Here is a 20,818-nt window from a genome sequence, read left to right on the forward strand (position 1 = left end):
TAGCCCATGGGGCTGCCTGTCTTCCCTCATTCCCTCATTTCCTGTTTCCAAGCCCGGCCCTTCACATCATCTCTCTGTATTCCCCAGAGGCAGCCATGCCCGGGCAGCCCAGCTCTCTCCCCAGTTATCTGTGTGACTCAGGCACACTACACCATAGCCCTCCGCCCAAGTCCCCTCACCAGTAAAATGGGGATAATGGCGGAGCAGGCCTCACAGGGCTATTGTGAGAAGGACACGAAGGAGAACGTGTATGACTCCTGAACGGCAGAGCCACAGTAAGCGCTACTGATGCTGGCGGTTTCGCTCGTTCGTTTGACAAGAATCGCACTATTTCCACTCTTACCTACAGTGCAGTACAGAAGTCAGTCCTCTGGTGTGATACAATTTCCCTCAAAACAGGATTTGTACACAAGTGCACGAACAGCCCCAAAAGACCACGGTCACCAGGCACGAGGCACACCTGTGTTTAACCACAGAGCCGGGGCCCCTCCAGCGCACCTGGCCAGAGCCCCTTCCTGCCACCACCCAACACGTGGATTCTGGCTCCTGGCGGGGACCACCACAGGTTCCAGAACAGACTTACCAAGTAACTCAGGGCACTGGCCAGCTGTTTGGCAACTTTGAACTTCCATGGCGTAGTGAGGACATCACTTTTCCGGTGCATGAAGAGATCCAGGGGCCCCCCCTCCACAAACTCCTCCACCATGATATCTACAAGCACAAGAGCAGCCACAGTAGGGACAGTATCTTCCCTCATCCCCTGAGGAGAGCCCACTTCACTGGCTGGTACTTGGCTTGGGAGGACACACCCGTCCTTGTGAGGTGCAAACGGCAGAGTGAGCTTTTCCTCCCCACCCCGCCCCTTACAGCGCCGTCTACTCTCTCAGCGTGCTCACTCCGCCCCCTGCCCCCCAGGTCCAGCATGCTGTGCAGCCAGGGCTGGCAACAGTAAACGTTCGAGAAGTGAGTGAAAAAACAAGTGGGACTTAATTCCACAACCACGAGACCTGCTGCACGAAAAGGCAAGAAGCCCAGGCAACAGAAAGTGGCATCAGCCCGGAGTCGCCCCCATGCCGCCCATGCTCCCAGCCAGGACGACCACCCGCTTCTGCAGCGAGTACGCTTACTCTCCACATCTCGGACACAGACGCCGTAGAGGTACACGATGTGCTTGTGGGAGACCTGCCTCATCATGCTGGCTGCCTCGAAGAAGGCCTGTGGGAGGAAGGCACATGGAACATCAGGGGCAGCCTCTACCACTCTGAGACCAAGCGGCTCAGCTGAGAGGAAAGTCATTGAGTCCCAGGAAAACTCACCGCTGTCATCACGCCAGGCCCTGAAACTGTTCCCCTGCCTTGACTGCCCAGAGGCACTGCTAAGCCTGGCTGGGGTATGGGATCTATTTAAGACAACCAAATAGGATGCAGGCCCAGGCTTCAGGGAGAGGCCAGCTGACAATTCCCCATGAGATGCACATATCCACCACTTTCTCTTCCCTTAAACTTTGAGAAATAGCAATGCTGGGCACTGTATTAGAATAAACAAAAAACCAGGCAGATCTCTGTCAAGACTTGGCTTTATCACTCTAACCATGTGTAGGATCTTGGGTAAGGTCTTTTACTCATCTGGGCTTTAATTCCGTGGACTGTGAACAGATACATCAGGGGCCTTGTGGAGTCCTGGGCCCCACCACAAGGACCTCTAGATGGGAAACAGGCCGATAGTGAGAGGGACAGGAAGGGACAGGCTGCTCACCCCACTTCATCTTCAATCCTCCCTCCCTCATTTTCCACACTGGCTTTATCTCACATTGTATCTGAAGAAAGGCATCCAGACCAAATGAGGAGTCCCAAAACCACTAGACCAAACTAAAGACAAAGGTTCTTCCAAGCTCACTGTGCTCTGCTGGCTCCAGAACTGGGGCGGAAGAGGGGACAGGGTTATGAAGAAGTCACTTGCCAGAGAGATGTCCCTGTGGCTGGGGTCTAAGACTTTGAGGATCACTTTTATTCTCTTTTCTTCAGAAGTTCCTTCGTCATCCTTGTAATCCAGCAGGGTTCCAGAGTAGATGTGCGTCCGCGTGCCTCTCCCAAGGTGCTCGCCCTGAAGAAGGAAGCAGAAGGTTGGGGTGACTTCTCTCTGGGGCTGCACTGAGGACTTAATGGGAACACAGAATACCAGCAGGGGTGGGGCGAAGGCAAAAGAGCCTCCACAGTTCACAGCCTCTCCGTGTCTCGTCCTGGTCAGGCCTCCAAAAGAAATACAAAGCTACTTAACCAAACACAGATGTGGCACTTCCGGGGCCCCAGGAGACAGTTAAAGTCCCAGACAGTTCCTTCCCTTCTACTTCCAGGAAACAATCTATGGCTAAAACATAATCCTGACCTATCTTAAAACTTTTAGCAGCGCCACCAACAGCCTCCAGTGACAGCGGCCCCACCCTCACCTCCAAAGTGGAGTCAGAGAGGACCCCTGGGGTTCTCTCTACTACAAGGGTACAAAGAGAAGTAGCTTATCAGTGCTGATGCTACTGCTCTCTGGCCATTCAACTGGAGACGTTCTTTCCTCAGCCCCCTTTCTGTAAACAGGGATAATAATGGTACCCACCTCCCAAGACTGGTTTAGAATCAAGTGGAGAGGCAGGTATAAAGGCTCCAGGTGCAGAGCCTGGCACATCATGGACAGAAACCATCTGCTGGGCTGATATGTTCTGTTTGATTGCCTCTAGACCAGGTCCTTGTTCATTTCTCATCCATCTACCCAGTGTGTGTGTCTGTATATGCACATGCGTGCTGAGCTTTACAGTCGGTGATGCATTTACATGTGGACTTGCCCTAACAATCCCACAGCGGGGAAGGGGTGTGAAGGCAGAGGCAGAGACTGGAAGGAAGGGCCTTCAGTGTCCTCACATATGGAAGAGAATACCACCAAATAAGTGTTATGAGGGCTAAAAGCCTCATACCAAAAAAACAAAAAGTCCTTGGCACGTAAACACGTTTCTAAGGAGCCTCCCAGTTCAAGCTTTAATAATTCTAATTTAAACATTTTTAATATTGGGAAGTCAAAATATGATTCATAAAACTCAGGCACTCTTAAGCTTTTGAGAGTAACCTCAAAGTCTGTAAGTTAAGGTGCTATTATTCTATTATGGCAGCACGTTCTGTAAATGCAGAAAATGGATTCCCTTGGAATCAGCCCTGTCCCTACAGAAATGTATACCATCGTTAATCGGGCATATTAATTTGCACAAATGCCACCATTTGTCATCTGTCACAGCAGAGTGGCGATGCATCTGCCCTGTCTCCCATATCCTGGCAAGGTCCTGTGACTATTCATTAAGCTGCATCTGTCATGAAGCGATTCATCAAGATTATGGGAAGTTGTGTTCCCAGAACATCCCGGAAAAGCCATATGCTTGCAGAGTAATTACTCTTCCCCAGAAGGTGCCTGTTCCAGTGGCCAAGCCATGGCAGCAGGATTCCACGGCGACCCACAGAGGGTCCTGCGTGTTCCACATTGGCCTCCTCCCATGCCGCTCCCTCTGCCTTTGCCTGCAGCCTGCTGGCTAGCCTCTGGGACTCCGCCTAGACGCCGCTTTCCCCAGGAAGCCGTCTCTGCCCCCACCGAGGCTAGGCAGCATGGTCGGGCCTGACAGTCCCACATTCTGCTGCATTTCCCTACTTGGGACTTGTGTCTTCGTAATGTGATTATCTACCTAAGAGGCAAGCTGGCTTCTCCCGCACACTGTGCACCTGCTGAGGGCTGCTGTCACGTGTGGCACGGGAAGGTGCTCAGTCACTGTTGGCTAAGTAAGGGCTGCACACATGGAGGGTGGCTTTGATCTGCACAGAGGTTCAAAGGCAAGGAAAGAAGGAAGGGCCCAAGTACAGTGCCAAGAGTCGACAGGAAAAAACACCAGGGTGCTGCCACTCGGGTGATTGCAATCTCTGGCCACAGCTCTAACTCTACCAGAAGGACAGAACACAACACAATCTGGCCCACAGTGAAGGATTTATCCTCAGGGAAGTGAGAGGCAGCTGTAGCTGCAGACCTCCATACCCTGAAAACCCGGCCCAACAATTTTAGGGATTGATTAAACCAGCTCCAAGCCTGCCGCCTTCCACTAGGCTCCCTACCAGACGGGAGCCCACAGTTCGCTGACACCTCTGAAGGGCTGCAGCTTCCCCCAGGCGGTCAAACGATCCTTCCCTCCAAGCTGCTGGCAGGCTGTCTTCTTGGCCGCCCTGGTGAGTGGCTCCACACACAGGGGACTGGGGCACAGAACAGAACGTGGGCTTTGCCCCGGGCCTCACACCCCTGGACACAACCGAGGGCAGCTGCAGGCTCCAGGCAAGAGGCCTCCCAAGCTGGGACAATGGTCCGAGGAATCTGGTTCTCAAGGCAGTGCTCTGGCTCCCCTACAGTATTCTGTATTCCCCCAGCTTTGCTCCCTCTGGAATCACCATCAGGAAGCCCCGGGCTGAACCTGAGTAGGAGTACTCTGTCACACAGCATGTGGTGGGTCAACGAGGGTCATAAGCCCAGACTCCCCCGTGGACACCCCGTTCCTGCCCCACCAGCGTTCCCACCAAGTTCTCCCACTTCTATCTGCAGAAGACCCCCACCAGAAGGTCCTGTAACCCCAGATAACCCCACAAAGCCTGACTAATCCATTTCCTTCAAAGACAAAGCGTCTCTGGGGAACAGCAGCAAGGCTGGGTAGAACGGCAAGGTGCTGGCTGAACAACTTTACCTATGAAAGAAAAGTCTCGTTTTTTTCCCCCAAGCCCAGACTCTATTCCCCCAAATCCTCAGACTGCTGGCAGGAACAAGGTGGACCCAGAACCTTAGCAATGACTCACTTGCACGATATCCTTCTTAAGGATCCGGTCAAAACTCAGCTGGCTCATGGAGTAGACAGGCTGCCACTCCTGGGCCTTCTTAGTAGCCACCAGCAGATTGGAGATCTCTGTGGGAGAGAACAAAGAAGACTGAGCAGGGCAGTGAAGGTCCAAGATGCCAGTCGGCCGATGTCTGCCGAACCACGGGCTTGCTGACCACATATGCACACTTGTTGATTCAGTCATTCAACAAATGCTTATTAAGTACTGGACTCCTGCCCTCCAGGAGCTTCTAGGCAAAGACCAGAGCCTAAGCTGATCAAGTAATCAAGCACCCAAGCAATCGAAAGGAAAGCCTCCATTTGTGCAGCTGCTCTCAAGGCCAGGATCTGCTCTGGCAGCAGAATGGAGGGAGGTTGGCCTAAGGAAGTGAAATATTAAAATCTGAGAACAGAAACTCCCCAAAGGCAGGGGCTGTTATCTTATTTCCTGCTCTACCTCCACAGCCTGGTATATATAGTAGGTACCCAGTAAGTACCTACTGTTAAACATGTGAATGAATAATCAGGATGAGAGGTAGAAGATGAGAGCCAAGGAGGGAGGAAGAAGCAGTACACTGGGCCTAGGGGTAAGGGGAACCGAGTTAGGAGGGTAAAAACACTGGCTCTGTGTAAAAGAACAGGACAGGTAATCCAGACAGAAGGCTGTGCCTGAACCTTTCTGAGCTCCCAGCAGTGCTTGACTCCAAGGAGGTGCTAACTAAGTGTACAGAGGATGAGCTGACCATCCCAAATTCTACTGACTCAAACAGCAAACGAAACGCTTTACAACATCTCCTGGGCAAGGGTGAGCACAGGAGGCTGATGGGATTTATAATCCACAGAAGGAGCCTTCCCGCCATGGAGCCACTTTGCGCTGCATCACTGTGGGAGAAGAGAGCACCTTCCAGGTTCAGAATGGCGGTGAGCGGGTGCTGGAACGCTGGAAGAACCCTCTCGATGAGCACCAAGCACTAGGTCCCTACACGAGACCAAGCAACTCAAACATGGTCTCTCAAGTCCTCACTTCCTAGCAGGGCACGGTTTGTTTTCCTTTTTTTCTTTTTTTTTTTTAAGCTCAATTTTCTGACTACTTTACACTTAGACTCCTTTGCCCTTATGGCAATTCTATGAAGCACGTAGTACTTAGTCCCCCTTTTATTCAGTAGGTCAGAAAGCCGAGAAGGAGCGATGCAACAACTTGCCCAAGGTCAGGCAGCTGGTAAGCCCTGGACTCTGCTTTCACACTGAAGTCAGTGATGGCACTGGTCTCTTCCCTTCCCACCTGGCCCTAGTCAGGGTGGAGGCGGGGAGGGAGCACAAATGTGGGAGCCAGAAACTGGGTTCAGACACAAGCTACCCTTGTGATCACATTCTGGGTGCCCTTTCTCCAGTCTATTCTCATCCATTTTGTTACCCTGACTCCATGCATTCACCTGCATAGAGTCAAGCAACACAGGACTGCCCTGGAGGAGAAAAGACATCAATAAAGGGCCGCCCCTGAAAGGTGCCCTAGGGAAGGGTCAGGGCAATAGAGCTGCTTTGGGACTGAGAGAGGAGGAGGAGGAAAAGAGGGACCATTTACAGTCTGATTATCTGCATGGCTGCCTCAGGGAACGTGGCACTGAAGTCAACCATGTGAGTGGAGAAAGCCATTAAACCCCTACGAGCCCAGTTTCTCACTGGAAAAACGGACGACACAGTTGTGCCTTTCGTGAGGTTGCTGTGAGGGGTAAATGAGAACGCACACGTGGGACTCACTTCAGTGCCTGGTGTCTAGGGAGCGTTCCAAAACTGGCAGCCATTGTGGTTAAGACGAGCATTACATCCTGGTCAGCGTCACCATCCCAGTACCAGGTGGCCGCCAACAGCCTGCAGAAGCTCTCAGAGTCAGAGCCAAAGGCTGCAGAAATCACACACCCAGCTCGACTCCACAGATGAGGATGTACGTCAGTGATGAGTAGGCCAGTGAGTCCTGCTGGGTCCCTATCCCTTTAACATGGCCGCCCTGAGGCCTGGAGGGGGCTGGCGGGGCTGGACCACACGTAGAGATGTGGATTTGGCTTTGCTGTCACATCTACTCTAACTGTCCGACCGCTTTTCACTGATTCCATGAGAAGCTTCCAGCTGCATTTTCAGTGAGAAACCCAGGTGAGAGTCTGGCTCTCAGAGCCTTACAGTTAGGAGGGCAGAGGCACTCAGGAACCCCAAATGTATATTCATGATTTCCCCACTTCTCTAATTTGCAGGTGGTAGAGGGAAGACAGGGCTTCTGCGGGCATACAGAAGCCAGCTTCATCTGCAAGCTTTGTTCTTCCTCTGCCCCCAACCCCCGCCAGTCCCTCCTCTCCCCTCCCCCAGTCCCTTCTAGCCCCCAGGTCAGGAGAACTGGCCCCTGCCCCACTGCCGTGTCCTAATCACATTTGCAGAGTGTGATATAGGGGAAAGACCACCCAAAGTAGGTCAGAGGACTTGAGCTCAATTCGCCACTCCTGCTCGAACTGCCCAGGCAAGTACAATGGCGATTACAACATACTCTGGGTTGTCTGGAAGATTAAATGACAGGGTCTGGCACACGACAGTAGCCATCACCATCACCATCGTCATCACTACTTGTTGCTACAATTATATAACTAGGACTGACCCCACTGGCAAGGCACAGAGCTTCTCTGGGCCTCCATTTCCGCATCTGTGTAACAGCTACAAAGAGCTATTGCGCAGATGGAATAAATGCAAATATGCACGCCAAGTGCATGAGATTAGTAAGCACCGGCAGGATGGTAGCTACCGCCGTAACCATTCATCTGGCAGACCCCAGCGGACGTGGATTCCGTGCTGGGCGCTCTGGACCCACCCCACGAGCCACAGGGCGGTAAGACAGACCCAGATCCTGTCTGAAGAGCTCATGCTCAAGTGGGAGGGACATTCAGTGCAGAGTTCCAGGGGCTCAGAGAGAAGCCACGAGAGAGGGGTTGATGGGTTCCTGCGCTCTTCCTGCCACGGCTGTTGGCGCCCAGGTCTGGGCCGGGAGGAGCAGCAGTCTCCACCAGAGGCCTGCCCAGCTAATTCCAGGGAAGAAGTCCTATGCCAGCCTCCCAACGGCCACCACCTCTCACTACACGTGGCTGCTGTCCTCCGTGCCCCCATTCCTACCCGGAGACCCCCAGTCCCTTGTAAACACTGCTTTTACTCTCAGGAAGAAAGATTATGTAAGTAAATCGGGTAGTTGGGCTTTAAAGTTCTACCTTCCTCTGAGGTCTCAGGGCCAAGTGGCAGATGTGTTTTCACTCTTGCGGAACATCTTTAAGCATGAAAACAAAGGCTGCAGTTACCCCCAAAGCTGGCAGGAAACCCCATCTGGTCAACAAGAACACAAGCCCTTCCTCTTCCACTGGGTGCAGCGGCAGCCCCTGGCCGGGAAGCCAAACAGTGATTCAAACGTCAAGAACCCAGGCCCCTGTCTGCCCCAGGGCTTCGTCCTCTGCCCACCCCGGACGTAAAAGCTCCCAAACTCCCTTACAAGAACAAGATGTGTCTCAGACAAAGAGGCTCCTCAGAGTGTCTTCGACCACACTTACTAGGGCCTGCCTGTCCCAAATGCACTGCCTGTCCTTTCTTCGAGGCCTGACCCCTTCTGAGGGGAGGATCTGACACATGTAGGGCAGTGCCTCACAGTACAGCAGCATCAAAAAGCTATTTGGAGTAGACTGGCGCTCAAACCCCTCTTTGACCTTGACCAGTGTGACTTCGCTTCTACAAGGACTCAGTTTTCTCTCACCTGAAAATGGGGCACTTGACTAGGTGGTGCCTAACTGTCCTTCCGGTTCTCACTTTCTAAGAGGTGATGAATTCACCTGCAGGACAGCAGGGACACTAACCGTGGGGCTTGAAAAAGAATAGCTGAGTTCGTCATCCCTCCTACTCCCTGACCCTCCTGTGGTTCCCCCTCAGCTTCCAGACATGGCATCCAAGGCCTCCTAGGACCCAAATCTGCCCTCTCCCAGTCTCACTTGCCCCTTCTTTTTTTATCCTATTCTGTTTTTAGAGAGAGAGAAGACAGGCTGCGGGGAGAGGCAGAGGGAGAGAGAAAAAATCTTAAGCAGGCTCCACACTTAGCACAGAGCCCAATGCAGGGCTTGATCCCACGACCTGATCATGACCTGAGCCGAAATCAAGAATTGGATGCTCAGCCGACTGAGCCACCCAGGTGCCCCTTCTTTCTAACCTCACTGAGTGCAGCAGCCCTTCGGCCCCTGCCTGTCTGCAGCTGCTGCTCTGGCCGCCACTTTGCCCCTCCACGTGCTTTGTTGGAAAAGCCCTCATTTAACGGCCAGGCTCTCGCTAACTGTCCACCACGAGGCACAAGATCCACCTCTTCCACACAGCTTTCCGTGCCACGACTCAGGGATTCTGACCACGCGCTTCTCTGCAAGCCTGAGGTCTGATACGTAGGTGCTGATGAAAACAGCCATCACGTAGTGTGGAGGCCGTGTTTACCTGTAACATTTTCTGCGTTAGACTGGAAACTCTCGGAAGAGCAGGGCCTGAGTGTCAGGCATGTGATTCTCTGCATTTACCACAGTTCTTGGCCCACAGAGGTTATACCAGGAACATTTCTTGGAAAATACACCACTCACAGGGGAACTCCCAACATGTTTTATCTTAAAGAGGAAAACAGTAAGCTTCGGTTTCCTAATCCTAAACGTGCCTCTTTCGGAAGCACAAGATGCTAAGAAAAGGTGTATGTTCCTTCCTATAGACAATGCTGACACCTGAGGCCTGGGAATGAAGTTCGGGACAGACTCGTAACAGAACTTAATGAAGGACACCTTGAAACTGTGGGGGCAGGACCACTTTCTTCAAACCAACCAGTATCTTGTGGTTGATGTGTGTCTTCGAGCATCAGCGAGGGGCAAAGGGGATCCCTGGAGGGACAGGCCAGCTCCGGCCGGGGGACTGACCTCGGGGCTTGGGCTGGCAGCAGCGCTTCAGCACAAAACTGATGTTGTCTGTACGCAGGATCTGCTTCTTGAGGTGGCTCATCAGGTCCCCCAGGCTGGGGAAGCTGCGGTCCGAGCCGTGCAGGCTGTAATGGCCCTTCTGCACCTCGATCTGAAAGTTCTTGAACTGTTTCTGGCTACCCACCACCTGCCATTCAGGAAAATGATCAGAAACGGTTTGTTTGAAAAGGATCAGGCAAACGTTATCAACAATAGGAGGCGCTGAATAAGGATAGACAGAACTATGTACTATCTGTAACATTTCTGTAAATCTAATTATTCAAAAATAAAAACTTATTATAAAGAGGTAAACAATAAATAAGTTAAGTCCAGAAGAAGACACCGATCAAAGGGAGTTAACACTAGGGAGAAAGCGTAACAGAGCAGTGACTTCTACAACAGCATTGCCTGGCTTTAAACCTGTAAGATGAAGTTCAATGAAAAACCAACCTCACTGCTGTGATTATATGACAAAGCAAAAAAACTTAGTAAGCACTTTATAAAAGGTTTGCAAATATCATTATGCATGAAATAAAATTACTATAACAATATTTATCAAGGAAGTCTCTCAAACTGAGCCCTTCCAGGCTGTGCATCTATCTGAGGAGAACCCCTCTGGGAGGTGGTAGTCAGCGGTCTGGTCCATTTTCGGTTCTACAGTACCACTGAGAGGAAGTATAAGCAGTTTTCCTTCAAAGGCACTTTTTGTACAAAGACAAATATTTTAGTCATTAAGGATGAGGGTCAGAAAGATCTACTTATGGTATAAAGTATAAACTAGGACAAGATATTTAAGACTGCAAAGCCTTGGTTTTTATTCATCTGTACAATGGGGACAATACCAGGGTCTATCTCACAGAGTCGGCATAAGGTTTAAATGAGGACATGTAAGTGTTCAGCCCAGTTTCTGGTGAGCTGACACGAACAGCAGGAGTAATCATATCTATGATCCTGTTTTCTCCAGGTGATCTGACACCCCACGGACCACACTCTGGGGTCACCGACATTCCTGGTCAGCACAAGCCGATTCCACCTCAGAAGGCGGTTAGGCTGGCTCGTGCACCCATCCACGTGAATGACATTACACTCCCTTCACAGCCTGATGAACGCAGAAGACAGGCATGCTGCCCAGACAAGCTGACAAGTTCTGACCCGCGTGTCCATATCAGCCGTGAGGCCTTGCTGTACGGGAACACTCCCAGGCAGGCACTGGCACCCAGACGCTTTGCCCAGGACACCTGGCAGCCCTGGGTTCCTTCGGCCATTTCCTCTTCCAACTCTTGACAGAGTCTAGTCCCCAGGGGTTCCCCAGTACTTTTCCTTCCGGTGTCTGAGGGCTATGACGTGCTACTGTGCTGACTTCCACCTCACTGCCCCCACCCCCGCCATCCCAGTTCTTGCTAACCCAGTCAACACTAGCATATTTGTCTGGACTAATTCTGTAAAACTCACGGTCTTTTGAAATACTCCGTTTCCTGTATTGAAGAAGATTGCCTGAGTGACAAAGGCAGTGTTGTGGTCTAGTGAGGTAAGGTCAACAATTCTGGTTTCTATCTCTGCTTTCAGGGTGTCTCTCACACCGTTCCTGGCTTCCAGCTACACTAGAGTCACTAAGAAGTGTCATCTCCACTTGTCAAAACACAGCTCAGCAAGCGTCTGTTTCAATGTCTGAAGCTACCGTCCAGGGAATGTGGTGCTAGGCCGGGCTGCCGAGCCGGACTTGCTGGCACTGGTTTGTACCTGTGAGTGCCACAGACAGACGTGGCTCTGCGTCTGCGATTCTGTCACTGAGTATAAAGTAAACCACTGTAAACAATGCACTCCATGACAAGTGTTTGGTCTGAACTGGTTTTCTGGCCACATCCTACCTTCCAGAGCCACCAGGGACCCTGCCACAGGCCCCTCAAGGGAGAAAAGAAAGGGCTATGAGGAGGAACGTTTCGAGCTTTGGCTGCTCAGGAAGTCTCCTTTTGAGGAGTGGGGTTGTTCCAGTCAGAACTGCCAGGCATTTCCTCAGAAAATTAAAAGGCTCGACACCTTGCTCTGCCTTTCTCTGGGTGTCTATCTCCCCAGGGNGCACTGAACACGTGTGGCCAGATGACTCGGCCTGACTGACCTCAGATTTTTCAAAGCAGGTGACAGTCATGAGGATATTGTCAAAGTCGGTACAGCTCCACCTCAGCACATACATCCCCTCCTCACTTCCTTCTTGCCGCAACTTATTGATGGCATATTCTGTGCTAGAGGGAGAGAAAGGGAAAGGGAGAAAGAGCTCATACCAATGACAGCACTCCAAATCCCCTGGGGAGCCACTTCCCCAAGCTGGCTCAAGTCCTCTGGGCCAAGCAGGGTCCTGAAGTCCTGTCAGAGAGGACACATGAGGCGCCCTGAGACGCCAAGGAACCTCAACACATATCAAGTCTCCAAGGTCTAGAAAGAAGACTCGTCTGCCATTCAAGGGACTGAGCCCAGCTTGACCCTGACTTCCCTACACGTGTGGTCTCCAGCTGGACAGAAGCTATCCCCCAAAAGGTGATGCAGAGCCGCCAACCATATATGGCCCATCATATAGTGGGGTCCCTCCCCACCAAACCTAGGCAGCACAACTTGAACATGATCCTCAGAAAAGCACACATTTGGGGTTATTCTGTTCACTGCTGGATCCTCAGTATCCAGAGCACACTTGGCTCAGTAGTTGCACAGTAAATAGTTGAATAATTAACACTGACTTTAAAAAACTGGTAAGAATTAAAAAGATGCTAATTAGAAAGATGCTAATGCCTGTTTTACACTCCTTTGTATTCCCAGGATCCATCAGTCCTGGCACAGAGAGGGTAGTGAATGATCGCTACACAGATCCCCATGTGAGGTTACCACATCTTGTGAGTGGCGCTCACTGAGTGCTGGTGAAAGAGGAACGACGTGGTCAGCATGTCTTAGAAATGCACACACCAACCGCTCTATCACCAGCAACAACTTCACGCCCTTGCACAGGATGATCCCTCACCTGGGATGCCCTTTCCCCTCTTTTAAGACCTGTCAACCGTCACTGATCCTTCAGGGCTTGATTTGATTTGAATGCTGCCTACTCAGAGGAGGCTCCTCAGGCCATGAGTTTCAGCCTCCCATGGAACATGAAACACTCATTCAGTCAACAAGTATTTACTGAGTGCCTACGGTATGCGCCAGGCCCAGTTACAGGTGCTGAGGAAAAGCAGTGAGCAAAGCACACAGTGCCCTTGCCTCTCTGCAGCTCATGTTCTGGGCAGCGAGGGTAGTCGGACAAAAAACAAATGGACGCGGAAATACACACAGCAAGTCAGGAGGTAAATACCACCGAAGAAAAATAAAGCAGAGTGAAGCAGCCAGGAAGTATGGGGTACAGAGGTCAGGGGGGAGAGGTGTTGTTACTTTGTAGGTAGTGGTCAGGGAACACTTCACCAATAAGGTGACAAGTGAGTGGTATCTAAAGGAAGTGGTGGTTATATACATGCCCGAGAAAGGGCCTTCTAGGCCAAAGGAAGAGCAAGTGCCAGGGCCCTGAAGCCTAACTTGGTTGGGATATTTGAGGGATGTGCTTTATTATAATGCTCAACACCTTGCTTGCATTTCTTTGTGTGTCTGTTTCCCCGTGAGTCTGTGGGCCTCCCTATCAGAAAGATACATATGTCTGTCATTGTCAGAGCTATCATCTACTCGTGTCTCATGCAGTCCTAAGTACCCCATCACCAGAGGTACTGGAGTAAGGGCTATCAGGTCTTAGATGCAGGTGGGACAAGACTTCCAGTCTAAGGCTAGGTCACCTCACTGGTCCCACCATCTATCTGGCACTTTAGGACTCAGGATGCCATTGCTTACCACACTGGTATGGAGACCCGTGTCCTATCTATCTGTGTGTGTGACACAGCAAGGGGTTAGGAAGTGTAGCACTTCTTGGTCAGCTGTGGAGAAATGAGGGGGTTAAACTATGAGGAAACCCAAGGGAGATAAGGGAAGGTTCTGTGGCACGAACCAAGGTAAGAGATGACAGGAAGGCCTGACCAGTGGACAGCAGGGATGAAAACGAGGACACCCAGTAAGTTCTAAACAACACGCTCAATTGGCCCCAACCTAATCAACTGATGACGCCACATGCCCCATCACTCAACTATGGTTCTGTTCACACCAAAAGGAACTGAGAAGTTTCCAGAACCAACCAGATTGGACCGTGACAGCCATTCTGTATGTTGTGGACGATCAGTGGGGGAGCCACATCAGTGCAGAGGTAATGGTGGGCATCCGCTGTGAGCCGGAAGTAGCCATCTACGAGGGACACAAAGGACAAGGCCTCCTCATGGGACGAAAGTTTCAGTTCCTGTTGAGAGAGAAGACATACCCATGGTTAGTTACATCACGTGCCTACTACCTCAAGCAGCTGAATTTATGGGGAGGTACAGAGTGAGAAGATATTTAAAACATAATGGAGAATGCATGACCTCAAAAGGAAACACTTTTTGTTGACAGTAACTGTACCCCTTACAGTTATACAGGATTCTGACCGCTCATCATACCTTCTCGTCTATTATCTTCAAACTAGCAGATGAGGTGTGTGTGCTTGTGTAGGTGGAAGGGCAGGGGCGCAGCTGTGGCAGGCAGGAGACCTATGGAGAGGCTGCCACAGGGGTCCAGATGGAGGAACGAGCCTGCCTCAGGGCCACGCTGGTATAAAAGTACAGAGAACTACAAAAAGAAGTGGAGGGAGGAGGAGCAGGGCATGTGCAAGTGGTACCCTGGTCTTGGCACTAAGCAATGACTGATGCAGCACCGTTCCCATTTTATAGAGAAGGAAACAGAGGCACAGGTGCTTCATCCCATATGGAGTTGGTCTGTCTAGAAGGTGAAACTCCCAAATTTTAATCCAGAAATGGTCCCAGACAATGATGAGGCTGCTAGATGAAGTCCAGAGACCTCTGAGGGTTTGGAGGAGGCAGAGTCTTACTCAAAGTGGGAGAACAAAGGCAAAAATGGGGATGAGTGAGGGGATTTCCACAGAAAGAAGGTTTTCAAAAAAAATGCATGGAGATAAAGACAGGTGAATTCTGTTTCTGTCTTGGTCACACAGCCCTGAACAAAAACTGCCTCTAAGCCATGGGCTCAACCAGGAACATCTCCTCATGAAGGGGGGTTGGGGAAAGTATGGAAAGCCATTTAGAGCTTTGACTCACAAGAATGTTAAAAAGCACCTGAGTTTTCTGAGGGCAGAATGACATGTGAGAGTAAGACTGCCCATAGAACCAGAGAAAGGACAGGCTGGTGGCAGGGAAAAACAGAAAGGAGAAAAATCAGTGAAAGGGAAAGGGGTGGATAGAAGCCACTAGAAAGGATGGAGGTAAGTGGGGCTAAGGACAGCTACCTTGCCAAAGGAAGGGTCAGCTCTGGACTTGTGTGCCAAGGAGGCCAAGGCCACCACGGAGACAGTTATTCAGTAAGGAGACTCTGTGCTAAGTGTGCTTCCTTTCACACGTTCCCTGGCATTGACCTGCAGATCCCCAGAGAGCAAATTCAGGATGGTCTGAATTGGGTTGCTGAAAGGAAGCCCAATCACATAAAAAAGCAAGACCACATAAGCAATTACGTTCCCTAAGAGCAGAAGTCTGAGGAAAAGGGAGATGTCAAGAAGAGGCAGAGAGAAGAGATAAATCCAGATATAGTTTGATAACATGCTAGCATCATGCTTTCCTGAAAGACCAGCAGCCAAAGTACTGCCTAGTCAAAGGTCATGGAAANATGTGGGTTCATATCTTAATATCTCCAACTTGCTATTATGGTTAAGCACATGCAATCATCATTTTTACAGGTCAAAAAGTGTCAAATGTTGGCAATTTCAAATGGTGTCATCTTAGAGCTGTGTGACCTTGGGCAAGTTACCTTTTTGTGCCTCAGTTTCCTCCTCTGTAAAATACACAGATCGCCCTACAGGTGGGGATAATAATACACCTAAGAGAAGTGAAAATGGAAAGAATTTATATAAATTTATTTATATATTTATAAATATATTTATATATATTTTTATAATATATATTTATAAATATAAGTATATTTATATAAATATAAATTCTTTCCATTTTCACTTCTCTTATAGGTAGGTGTATTACCTATACATTTAGAATAGGAAGCACTTAGACTAGGAAGTGCCTGGCATGTAGTAAGAGCTGGTATGTGTGGAGGACAATGAAGTAAGGAGGAGATCAAGACTTTATTTCTCCCTGCCTTCCTCCCTCAGCTGCCACAGACCCGCCAGCCCCTGTGGTCCGAGCGGTGCTGACTGAGGTGCCTGACATGACTCTATCAGCAGGACGGGACAGGGCGGCCTCACAGACACGGTACCAGCTGGCTGCTGCATGTCTCCCTCTGCTACGCATCTTCAGGGTCTGACAGAGGTGAAGAGCCCGAGCACGTCTGTGCCAAGCCCTTCCTCCCTGCAGTCTCTGGGGAAGAGAACGCCTGGGAGCTGGAGTGGCCACATTCCCAGCCCGTGACCCTGTATGAGTTCCCACACCTCTCCACGGTCTAGATCTCCCCCCACTCACTGGAAACAGAGCCAAAATTCCTACATCTAAGACCCTTGTGAGGACTAAACAAAATACTGTAGATCCGGCCTTAGATCTATAATATGCTGAATAAATGGCTCTTATTTTTATCTTCTCCCTTCCTGCATTCTCCATCTTCCCACTAACATCTATCTGCACTCTACTGCTTCTCCCATCACTTTTTCACTAGTTTCCTGATGAAATTAACTGACGTTTCTTGTTTAAAAGGGGGGAGGTGAAGAGAATAAAAATATTTAAATTATTCATAATCCCACCACAAATAACAGCTGTTAATTTTTTTAAAAAAATATTTATTTTAAGAGAGAATGCAAGCATGAGCAGGGGGAGGGGCAGAGAGAGAGAAACTTCAAACTTGTGGAGCCCAACTCTGGCCTCAATCTCAAGAACCTGAGTTCTTAGGATCAACCTGAGTCAACATCAAGAGTCAGGCGCTCAACCGACTGAGCCACTCAGGCACCCCAACAGCTATTAATATTTTATTTTTCTAGAAGCATGTGTATGTATATGCATTCCTTTTAAAAATGGTTTGAACAAAATTGGTACCATTCTGTAGATAGTTTAATATTCTGTTTTTTTTTCCATTTACAAAGCATTTTTCCATATTACTAAAAAAATTGGCAATTTGTTTATATAATATTTTACTACTCAGGTGCACTGTGATGAATTTTCCCATTCTCCTATTATTGTATATTAGGGTAATTTTCAGTGCTTTTACTCTGTAAATTCTGTTGGGATAAACATTCTCATGCACAGACCACTGGCTTCATATCTGTTTCTAGAAAACAGCACTAAGTTCTCAAATGGAGGTATATACAAATATTTTCAAGGCTTTTTAGCACATGTTGCCAAACTGCTATCTAAAAGGTATAACAGGGGCGCCTGGGTGGCTTAGTTGGTTAAGCGTCCGACTTTCGCTTGGGTCATGATCTCGTGGTTCGTGGGTTCGAGCCCCGCGTCGGGCTCTGTGCTGACTGCCAGCTCAGAGCCTGGAGCCTGCTTCAGTCTGTGACTCCCTCTCTCTCTGACCCTCCCCTGCTCATGCTGTCTCTCTCTCTCCTAGAAATAAATAAAACATTAAAAAATAAATAAATAAATAAATAAATAAAAATAAAAGGTATAACAGAAAGGCAAGTTACTCCACCTGTAAAAGAGTGACCATCTGTTCTCAACCCTATCACCAGACTCATTCCCAACACTGAGTGTTACATTATCCTTCTGACAACATTTTAGGCAAAGCGTGGCACTTCCCTGGTGCTATCTCCGCCCCACCAGGACCCACTTGAGCTGCCTGTGCTCTCCACGTGCCATCAGTCGTGACTTCTCCGACACAAACATGTTTATTTTGGCAGCGCTCCTACTTCCCCTGCCAAAGCTGGCCTGCCTGTCTAGATTATGTCCTCAAGTGATACCAAAAAAGAAGAAGTGAGACTGAACACCCCTTCCTCTGTCCGGAGTCACTTGGGTGTGCCTGACACTGTAAAGGGTACTGCCACTGTGGCCACAGCCACCAGCCTGACAAGCTCTTAAAGTGCAAAGCGGGTTTCCTGGAGACTTCTTCCCAGAGGATGCATCCCTCCCCACACTCAGCAGACAGGCGAGAGGTTGCACAGGGGCCTTTGGGGGGAAATGCTAACACTGGGATCTTGTTTTCCTTCAAATCCACTAACTTTTGTGAATGAAATATTTATGCTGAAATGTCTTTGGGAGGGCAGCAAATCCTGAAGTAGATACACATTTGCAAGACCAAAGAAAAGCTCCAGAACAGATGAGTATAACCAAAATCCAACACTGATAATGCCAATGTCAGCAAGGGGGATTTCTCATTGAAATGAGAAATAAAGACAATCATGAGATTTTTCTCCTTGGGACAGGAACTCTGCGAGCATGTGCTGCATAACCGTCCTCAGCAAAGTCTCCCTCTCGTCACCGGATCCACACAGAATTGCCTCCAGAACAAACTTACCATTTTTTTGTTGTCCTGCTTATTGATGCTGACCACACACTCCTTTATTACAATGTGAGTGATTTCAGGGAAGTAAGAAAAATTGTTCCACTCTTCCCGGATTTTGTTTTTCTCCTCATCCTTTTTGTGTTTACTTTCCAGTTTTTTCCATTTCAGTTTGGTTTTTTCCTTTTCAACAGGAACAACCTGATAAGATGCATAAAAGCGCCAGAGTTAAGTTGCTTTCTCATTTCCTATTGGCAAGAAAGGTCAATGCTTCTGGAAAACTGTCATAGAGGCTATCCTCAAGAAGAAAGCCAGCCAGCCTGAATTTACACAGGAATTAGGAGAGATGGTACATGTGGACTTAGGATTGCAGTTTTGGGTCCTATCAGGGAATCTTGGGATTTTATACGTGGAAGGGACCTTAATGAGCACACTGACTAAACTCTTTACATAATCTCTACTGTACCAGTCAACTCAGAAAGGGAAGTAACTGCCCACTAGACAGGCATCCACCATCAGGTCCTCTCATTTCTGGACTGATGAATGTTTCGACACAGGCAGAGAGCATGTTCCTCCCAAATGTGGCTGCACAGAACATGAGCTTTCTCCTTTTAGAATCTACCACCGATTATCTTGACTTCCTAACAGTATCCAAGTTGAAACTTTCAAAAGAAGATATGAATCCTATGCTTGAATAATCTGTCAGTTATTAACTAGTTAGGTCATCAATTTGAGCCTCCATTTCCCAATCCATATATAAAACAGATCTTATATTTCACCAGCTTCTTTGAGGATTAGTTCTCATTAACAGTGTATCTACTATTAAAAAAGCACTCGGTAAGTGTTAGGCATTATTATTTTAGCATGAATAAATGAGGAGGAAATAATATCACCTTGCTTTAATATTATTGATAATTATAATGATGATGATGGCAGCTATAATAATTTTTGAACATTTATTACATGCTGGGCTCTGTGCTGACATTCAGTTCTCTCAACAACTCCATAAGGCAGATACAGTAAGTACCTCCATTTTACAGATGAATAATATGTAGCTGATACAGGGGAAGTAATCCCCCAAAGCTACAGAACTACAAACAGTGGACCCAGGATCTGAACGAGGTCTATTTAGGTTTAAAACCCAGGCTTTTAAACCACTTTGCTCCCTTGCCTCATCCAGCAAACACTTCAAAAAGCAGCTTGAAATCACAAAATCAATTACCCTATTTCATGGAGCCAAAAGCCTAAGTTCAACTCTTGGCACAATCGTTTATTAGTTTGTTAGGACCTTGGGCAAGTTTAACTTCTCTGGGCCTCTGTGTTCATCTATAGAATAGGGATAATGGTAGTACTTCCCTCAAGGCTTTTTGTTTGTTTGTTTGTTACAAATCGTTTATTGTCAAATTAGTTTCCACATAACACTCAGTGCTCATCCCCATGTTTGTTTGTTTTTAAAGGAATAAACAAGTAATACATGTAAAATGCTTAGAAAAGTACTTGGCACACAGTAAGCACTCAATAAACGTCTGCCATTATTATTATATTATTATATATTATATATGCTATTGTTATGTTTCTCTATTTTCCTACAGAACTCAATAAATATTTATTTAGATCTACTGCTTCATGAACACAATAAAAGATGAATGATACATGGTCTCTAGCCAAATACACTTGTCTGACAGGAGGGATGACATGCAAACAGCTAATCCCAACAGGATAAACAGAATAGGTACGTGACACAGTACGGTCTGTTCTGCCGGCCGCCTATCACCACTTACATTTGGTTTCTGTCTCCACTGGATTCCAAGATTTCCAGTTACCATCACTTCATAGAGAATGTTTCCACTGTCATCTGGATTAAACCAATTCATCTCATTTTCTGATGAAATCAATAGCATGGAAGTCTCAAATATTTCAGCACCATAATGTTTTGTCAAAGTTTCCAAGGTAGCCAGGTATTTCACCTTCAGGTCATGAGTAGATACACTGCTGTCGCAAATGGTCTTGTTATTAAATTCCTTTAGGAAATCCTTGAAAACATTATTTATCCGCATCCTGGTGAGAAGATTCCTCTGCCTGATGGACTTATTCAATGTTTCTGGAATATACCGCTTGTAGCTGAAACAGAGGAGAAAAAAATGTCTGTTGTTCTTGTACAGGCCAGCAGAGAATACTACGGAAACCAAACTAAGTCTAGAAATCTTCCCTCCTTGTGCTGCCCCATGGGAAAGGAGGGCCTGCCCCCAGAGGGAATTAGATGGAGGAAGCACTAGGCTGATCATCACAAGGGGATGGAAGTGAATAGGGACTGAAAGAGAAAGAAAAGCACATGTTCCACAGATTGTACTGACATGGGAATTCCTGCAAGTATCATCCAATTTTCTGGGTCGCAAAGGCA

General features: G+C 48.5%; 1 protein-coding gene across 1 annotated transcript in view; it reads right to left on the bottom strand.

The window, feature by feature from the left end:
• The window catches only part of JAK1 (Janus kinase 1), a 125,499-nt gene that overhangs the window by 11,119 nt on the left and 93,562 nt on the right, over positions 1 to 20,818 (bottom strand). The window contains exons 7-15 of the mRNA XM_077766138.1: positions 20,199 to 20,538; positions 18,433 to 18,618; positions 14,076 to 14,233; positions 11,996 to 12,119; positions 9,841 to 10,027; positions 4,863 to 4,969; positions 1,960 to 2,103; positions 1,128 to 1,215; positions 584 to 711 (exon numbers count right to left, since the gene is read on the bottom strand). Of these exons, the coding sequence (XP_077622264.1) occupies positions 584 to 711; positions 1,128 to 1,215; positions 1,960 to 2,103; positions 4,863 to 4,969; positions 9,841 to 10,027; positions 11,996 to 12,119; positions 14,076 to 14,233; positions 18,433 to 18,618; positions 20,199 to 20,538 (1,462 nt within the window). The remainder of the gene's footprint in view (positions 1 to 583; positions 712 to 1,127; positions 1,216 to 1,959; positions 2,104 to 4,862; positions 4,970 to 9,840; positions 10,028 to 11,995; positions 12,120 to 14,075; positions 14,234 to 18,432; positions 18,619 to 20,198; positions 20,539 to 20,818) is intronic.

This window comes from Crocuta crocuta, unplaced genomic scaffold (genome assembly GCF_008692635.1).
Source record: "Crocuta crocuta isolate KB4526 unplaced genomic scaffold, BGI_CrCroc_1.0 scaffold155, whole genome shotgun sequence".
Classification (NCBI taxonomy): domain Eukaryota; kingdom Metazoa; phylum Chordata; class Mammalia; order Carnivora; family Hyaenidae; genus Crocuta; species Crocuta crocuta.